Source organism: Raphanus sativus, chromosome 9 (assembly GCF_000801105.2).
Source record: "Raphanus sativus cultivar WK10039 chromosome 9, ASM80110v3, whole genome shotgun sequence".
Lineage (NCBI taxonomy): Eukaryota > Viridiplantae > Streptophyta > Magnoliopsida > Brassicales > Brassicaceae > Raphanus > Raphanus sativus.
The window spans coordinates 7,578,668-7,586,823 of record NC_079519.1 but is presented as its reverse complement, the minus strand read 5'-3'; the positions used below and the strand labels follow the sequence as shown (position 1 = coordinate 7,586,823).

The 8,156-nt window shown below is 35.9% G+C and overlaps 1 protein-coding gene and 1 pseudogene across 1 annotated transcript; one reads left to right on the top strand and one right to left on the bottom strand.

Annotated features, from left to right (window-relative positions):
- The first annotated feature begins 220 nt into the window (after nucleotides 1-220).
- On the top strand, nucleotides 221-2,262 carry LOC108826635 (probable L-gulonolactone oxidase 4; annotated as a pseudogene).
- Nucleotides 2,263-2,791: 529 nt separating this feature from the next.
- LOC130499849 (uncharacterized) lies at nucleotides 2,792-3,682 on the bottom strand. The gene is made up of 2 exons (XM_056994293.1): nucleotides 3,376-3,682; nucleotides 2,792-2,938 (listed from the first exon to the last, which is right to left on the bottom strand). Exons 1-2 carry the CDS (start codon nucleotides 3,680-3,682, stop codon nucleotides 2,910-2,912), a joined length of 336 nt encoding a protein of 111 aa, XP_056850273.1. The 3' UTR covers nucleotides 2,792-2,909.
- Nucleotides 3,683-8,156: the final 4,474 nt, after the last annotated feature.

The window sequence follows — 8,156 nt, the reverse complement described above, 5'->3', positions numbered from 1 at the left end:
ACTTAAATATCTCTGAATTTCATTTAATGGTCTCATTTCATGTTTCTTTGTAAAATTGTACTGAAATCATTTGATTCATATAATACATACCACATAATTTCACATTACAGGTCGCTCTTTATACCATGTGATGATAAATAGAAACTATAAGTAAGATATAAATGAAACAATGCCGAAGCTTTTCCCTTGAAAAATTTTACAAACAGAAAAGAGAAAAAAAAGAAGAACATTTCTCTTGCAAATGCCAGTTTTAAAAAGTTTCTTCAAGAAAATGGCATTTTGGCTGTGTGTGCTCTTTTGTCTTTTCACATTTGCTTCTCCAACTCCACCAGATGATCCGGTCAAGTGTGAGTCCGGAAACACAATATGCACGGTTACGAATTCGTATGGAGCATTTCCCGACCGCTCTATATGCAAAGCTGCAAAGGTGGAGTACCCAAGAACCGAGGCTGAGCTCGTCTCCGTGGTGGCTGCAGCCACTAGAGCCGGCCAAAAGATGAGGGTTGTAACTCGGTACTCTCACAGCATCCCCAAGCTGGTCTGCACTGACGGAAAGGACGGTATTGTCATAAGCACCAAATTTCTAAACCATGTGGTGCGAACCGATCCCAAGGCCAAGACTTTGACAGTTGAGAGTGGCGTGACGCTAAGGCAGCTGATCAACGAAGCGGCCAAGTTGGAGTTGGCGTTGCCATACGCACCGTACTGGTGGGGACTAACGGTTGGAGGAATGATGGGCACGGGTGCTCACGGTAGTTCGCTGTGGGGTAAAGGAAGTGCGGTTCATGATTACGTGACCGAGATTAGAATGGTGAGTCCCGGTTCGGTTTCTGACGGGTACGTGAAGGTTCGAGTTCTTAGTGAGACTATGAATCCTGAAGAATTTAATGCGGCCAAAGTTTCTTTAGGACTTCTTGGAGTTATATCTCAGGTATGTATCTATAAAATACGAATTATGTTTACTTGAATTTGTGCTACAATATGTACATTTAATTTCTTTTTATATATTTGGATTTTGGAAAGGTAACTTTCAAATTGCAACCAATGTTCAAGAGATCATTAACGTATGTTATGAGAAACGATTCGGACTTTGGAGATCAAGCCTTGACTTTTGGTGAACAACACGAATTTGCGGACTTCTTATGGTTACCGAGCCAAGGCAAAGTTGTGTATCGAATTGACGACCGAGTTCCGACTAACGCTTCGGGAGATAGCGTGTTCAGTTTCTTCCCATTCCGTTCTCAAGTCTCTGTGATCGTCGCTTTCGTCAGATCCTTAGGTTCATTCTTTATTTCTGAATATACACATATCTACGTTTGCATGGTTAACTATACCGCTTCTTATATGTTTTTTGGTTCATGATATGTAGAGGAGAATGACGAGTTGTCTGGAGATGCAAACAGAAAGTGTGTGAGAGCAAGACGACTATCATCCTTTTTGTTTGGAATCTCATTCGGTGTGACAAATAATGGTACATACAATCATCTACATCTATTGATTGTTTTAATATATATAATATTCTTATGCTTTTACGCATCCATCGCAGGCTTTTTATTTACAGGGTATCCGGCTGTCGGAAGCCAAGACCGTATGATGTCTTCCGGTGCGTGTTTAGACAGCCTTCAAGATGGATTGATCACGGCCTGTCCGTGGGATCCACGCATAAAAGGCGAGTTTGTTCACCAAACAACATTCAGTATTCCTCTCACACATGTCAAAGATTTCATCAGCGACGTCAAAGCACTAGTGAAGATCGAACCAGAATCTCTTTGTGGCATTGAACTCAACTATGGTGTTCTCATCCGTTATGTAACATCCTCCTCTGCCTTTCTTGGGAAGGAAGAAAAAGCTTTGGACTTTGACCTAACTTACTACAGAAGCAAAGATGATCCTTTGACACCCCGTCTCTACGAGGATTATATCGAAGAGATCGAGCAAATGGCGCTGTTGAAGTACAATGCTTTGCCACATTGGGGGAAGAATAGGAACATAGCGTTTGACGGTGTTATTAGAAAGTACAAGAACGCAAACTTGTTTTTGAACGTAAAGGAGAGACTGGATCCCTCGGGCTTGTTTTCTACAGAATGGACTGATCAGATTCTAGGGTTAAAAGGGAACGCGACGGTTGTGAAGCAATGATGTGCATTGGAAGGGCTATGTATTTGTTCGGATGATTCTCATTGTGCTCCTAACAGTGGTTATTTGTGTCGGCCAGGTAAAGTTTATAGAGCAGCTAGGGTTTGTACTCGTGTAAGTGCTTGAGAGTGATTAACCTCCAAACTATTGGAGAATAATAAATACATAAAAACTATCGAATCTCCACCTCTCGAAACCTTTTCAAATCATGTCCACTTTTATTTATTATCGCCTCGTGAGTCTGTGATAAGAAACCACCTTTTAATCATCCTCTGTTTTCTGCTCCTGATGAGGATGGATCCATCGTATGTAGGGCTTTCTATATAAAAAAGGTCATTATGACAGAGTAATTGTTTCTGGCGACATACTTTAGCAATATTGAGTTATCGATTATTGACTAAAGTAACCATACCAAGCAGTCGCGGACCCAGGATTAGTTTTTACCTGGGTCAAACCATGAAAAAAAAGTTTAAAATGTCAACTGTGGGATTTGAAACTGGGTTTAGGAGTGTCATCTAGAGCATTTTACCAACAAACCTAGTGATATTTCTTTGTTCATCCATACAAAACTAAGATTTATCCATATTTAAGGTGTGTCATGTGACACCCTTTCTTCTCAAGTGGGTCCGCCACTGATACCAAGTACCAAGAATAAGATAGAAAAATAGGGACAGGTCTTCCAATTACTAGTGTATTCCATAGAACTATAATTTATTTAGCATCAATTTAAAGTATTTAAAGAAATCCACATTAGCTTATTCAAGTTTCATTCATCATGCAACAACACCGGGAACTAGGTAACCTGAAAAAGAGATATCACAAGTAAATCAAAGTTAAAATCTATAATTTATTAAAAAAATATCTACTAGTGATATTCTGGTTACTAGAGACGACGAGGTTAATACAGAGTACAGAGTAAAGTCTAATTTGAATTTCAAAATGTGATTTTTTTTTTTGTTAAAATTCAATATGTGATGTTTTAGACAAATAGTGATATACATTTACAAAAGAAAAAACTAGTGATATACATATATTTATGGGGTTTAATTGTAAGGCTTTTAATAGTTGTTTAGGATTCATTTAACCAACCAACATTGAGTTACATATTCATATTTTTTTCTATAGCAGTGCGGCAGATTACATTTTTATTTTTTATTTTATGGTAATTCTAAAACTAAAATAAATAAAATAAAATCTAGAAAATAGTGAAGACAAAGTCGGTTATACGTTAGGACTTACTTCCGCAATGTGAATGAGGAGCAAGTGGACGGCCACAAGCAGAAGCGACGTTGACGAGCTTTTGCATATCAATGGAGGATTCGATTTCCTTATTGATGACTTCGCAGATGCATTTCATCCCAATGATTCGGACAGCAGTGCAACAACCTTCGAATGGTTTCGGAGGAGATGGCAGCTCCTTGTCGATAGAATCTCCACAAGCCCTTAAAGCTTCGATGCCTGAAGCATCACAGCTGTTTCCCTGAATTTGGGATGACCACAACAACATGCAAACAACTAGAAGCTGACAAAAGATCTGTTCTTTCATTATTGCTTCTTGATCTTGTCTTTAGGGTCCCTTATGTGTATTTAAAATTAAAAATACAGAAATGAGTTAACGATGACTATTTGATTTGTTTTGGCAATGGAGCAATGTATAGATAAAATCTTTTATATATTCATGTATCATGAAGAATGTAGTAACAGTAAATACCATATATACATGCAACGAATTAAGAAGAAAATATTTACCTTCCTAAAATGAAAGCGTAACCGTAATGACCAGATTTGTTGACATGTCGTCTTTATTGTTTCCATCAATTACATCATTAGTCCACTAAAATGGGCCTACTTTTTAAGAAAAGCCCAATAGAGTGTTATAATCCAATTTTTTTTTGAAAGAACGTTAAATTTATTCGTAAAAAAAAAATCTTTTCACATCATAACATAATGCTACCTTATGCTATACAATTTCTCCAAATTATACCTTCCAAAACCTTTTTAAACTCTAGTACTAAACCAAACTTGTAATGCTTCCTCCATCCCTTTTACTCCCTTCACTAGGTGATATCCGCGCCCTGCGCGGTGCGAATGGACTAATAAAAATTATAACTTTTATTCTATAGATATTAGAAAACTAAAAATATAGTAACAAATATTAACTATTTCATATATTATAAAATTATATTTATATGTTTAAACAAATGATATATGTTTATATAATATTATACTGACAAAAAAACAACTAACAAAAAGAACATGTATAAATAAGATTATATATGTGTTTAAAAAATGAAATATATATATATATATATATATATATATATATATATATTAAAAACCATCAAGTAACAAAATTTTCTAAGTCATTCAATGTTAAAAAAAAAACAAAAACAAAAGTTTCTAATTGCATATCGTAATGAAAATAATACCATTTGTTATAATGTAACAAATACCCTTAATTATAAACCCGTATATATCAAATGTTACATATACTATAATCATTATCTTGTTTTAATGTCCAAGTAAATAATGAAAATTTGGTTATAAACACATGAAATAAATGTTTCTTTCATTTGACCAAAAAAAAATGTTTCTTTCAAAAAAGTCTCCTCAAATAATAAAAAAAAAATACCAGCTTCAACACCTTTTATTTTAAAATTAGTACAATACATTATCTACTCTCTAATTAATTTGCATTGTAACACACATAGTATAACATATGTATCTAAGCATATTACATTAAACATACCTAAAATTGTAGAAACTCACATTAGAATCAATGAGAACCATTTCAATGATGATTTGAGAAGTAAAGTGTGGTGTGGAGATGCTCTTTCGGCACCGTAATTATATACGTCATGGAAGAAAGTTTAGGGTTAATCAGCTTCGTGAAATCGCCATAATTTTTTTTTTCAAAAATTAATATTACATAACTTGCACTCTAATTTTTGGCTAAAACTTGCCTAAACTATCGAATTCTAATAAATTAAATAAATTCCCAATGTACCTACCTTTCCTTTTCTATGAACCTAATTGACAAAATTTACTTGATACATTTAAAAATCAATAAATGAAGATTATGAATTGATTCAGAAATTGACACCTAAATTGATTCCACAATTTAATACCTGAATTTATTACCAAGATTTCAAATTGATTCAGAAAATCAATCAAAATTTGTGACTCCATGTAACAATCATTTGTTGTTTACGGCCAAATGTAAATATATGATATAGTTTTGTATGTAATATAGAAAATATATACATAGGCATAGATATGGTCATATGGATTTCTGAAGGCAAAGTTTTTAGCAAACAAATATATTTCATGTTTGAATATACAAACATTTATTTCAATGACGAAAACATATTCTAAAAATTTTGACTCCACAAAATAATCAATTTTTTTTCGTTCTCTATTAATGTTGACTCCAAAAAAATATTATATCAAAGACGTTTATGTTCGTTCTCTAATAATGTTGCAGTAAAATAAAAAAACCCGAAACACATTCTTCTTTTTTATTTTGTTCATCGGAGAACCTAAGTAATCATGAAGTCTCAAATTAATATGCTTGGAACATATGTGATAAACAAAAAAAATGGTTTTCTATTGTAAACACAATTATAAGAAAACCATATGGGATATATGCTGTTTTATTACAATAACAAAATCATTTATAATATATGTTTTATCATATTATGTTGACGGGATGTATATGTAATTAGGGAGCATTTAGTTTTGTTATCTAATAATTAGAAAGCATATATTATATTATGTGAAGCTACAATTTAATGATCAATGGCATTATATGTAACTAGTCTAGTAAGAAGATGGTTTTTAATAAAAGGGTGTGAAAATGATTATGGTGTTGCCACATAGGAAATTAGGCCTGGGCATTCGGGTCGTCGGGTCGGGTTCGGGCCGGGTCTTTTCGGGTCCGGGTCTTTCGGGTCTAGGAGTTTAGGACCCGATAGGGTAATTTCAAATTTTTGGTTCCGGATCGGTTCGGGTTGTACCGGGTCCGGGTCGGGTCGGGTCTTATATAGTTGGACCCATTCGGGTAACTAGAATTTATCGGTTCGGTTCTGGGTCGGGTTCGGGTCGGGTTCGGTTCGGGTTCAACCTAAAAAATACCTAAAAATACAAAAAAAAATCTGAAAATATTAATATACCCGAAAATATTTGACATTTTATTTAAAATTTGTGTTTTTATTATATTAAAATATGTATATATACTAAACTATGCGAGATAGAACAATAGTTGGTTGTCTCCTAGTGGCTGACCCCTTTGCTATGTAGACAAATAACCCGTCTTCGACTCCCCACTGATTCATTTTATTTAATTTATATTATTAATTCGGGTACCCGCCGGGTTACGGGTTCGGGTCGGGTCGGGTCCAAGACCCGCGGGTCCTCTACAACAAGATCCGATAGGGTAATTTGATCGGGTCGGTTCCTACCCGGACCGAGTTTTTTCGGGTCGGTTTCGGGTCGGGTCTTCGGGTCCGGGTAAAATGCCCACGCCTATAGGAAATGACACACTTGTAATAAACACATGAACTAAAGGTTTCTTTTAAAATGGTCTCCTCAAATAATAGAAAGAGGATTAGACTCAGTTTATTTCTCACTCCCTTGTCAATCATTTTCTTCAATACCATTGTTGGAATCAGCTTCTCCCCATGTCTCACTCTGTTTCTCATGCCCCATAAATCATACATGAATGCTTGAAAAGCATAGCGAAAGCAGAATAGCTTCTTCTTCTCCATACCCCCTCTCACTGCAACATGTACAATACTCGACCAGGAATTTGTAAAAGAGCTCGCCATAATTTCTTTCACCAAGAACTCCCAAATCTGCTTTGAGTAATCACACTCAAAGAAGAAGTGGTCTTTATTCTCCTGAGCAGTTCGACAGAGTACACACATAGCATCAACTCCATGGTTCCAAACTGCAATCCTATCCATTGTTGAGAGCCGATTCAGATTAGCCAACCACATCATAAAAGCATATTTGGGTGTTGCTTGGGGAAACCAAACACACTTAAACCAATCACATTTCTCTTTTCTTTCTCTTATCATCATCCAAGTCTCAGATGTTGAGAACTCATTTTTGAACCCAGCTTCTCTTTTCCATTGGCTTACATCTTCCTCTCTTTCACAGTAAGTATTTTTTAATGCCCTCATTTCCTCCTCTATATCATTCAGAATACTCACTCTGTGTCTTCTTCTCCTTCGCTCACACAGAACAGCTTCTTCTACTGATGCTTCACGACGAATACCCATATCAATAAATCCTCTATCTCCCAATAAGTCATATAAGACTCCTCTTTGCGACCACTTATCGAACCAGAAGGAGGTGTGGCGGCCATTTCCAATCTTTTTTCTATAAAAGTGCTTTGCAACTTCTCTTAGCTTCAAAAGCTTCCTCCACATCCAAGACCCAAGTTGGGAATCCATTTTTATTTCCCAGAAACTCTTACCCTTCAACACATAAGCTTTCAACCATTTACTCCACAAAGAATTCCCAGTTAGAACTCTCCAAATAAGCTTTAGCCCACAAACCTTATTCACTTCTTTAAGCATTCTGAGACTCAATCCCCCTTCACTTTTCTCCTTGCAGACATCATTCCAGGCGACTTTTGCGCTCGCAGTTTTCAGATTTGGACCAGTCCAAAGAAAAGCTGAGCAGAGTTGCTCTATCTCTTTTAAGCACTGACTCGGTAATCTGAATGCAGCAGACCAGAAGTTCACAATGCTCATGATGACTGCTTTTATCAGTTGCAACCTTCCTGCATATGATAAAATTCTACAAGTCCAGGAGTTTGTTTTGCATCTGATTTTCTCCACCAACGGCTGATAGTCTGTCCTTTTCATCCCTTGAGTTAGTAAAGGTAAGCCCAAGTATTTCACTGGTAATGTGCCTTCAGCAAAAGGAAAGTTTGACAATATCTGGCTTCTCTCTTCATCTGAAACCCCTGCCATATAGATTGTGGACTTCTCAAGACTTATTTTTAAACCCGA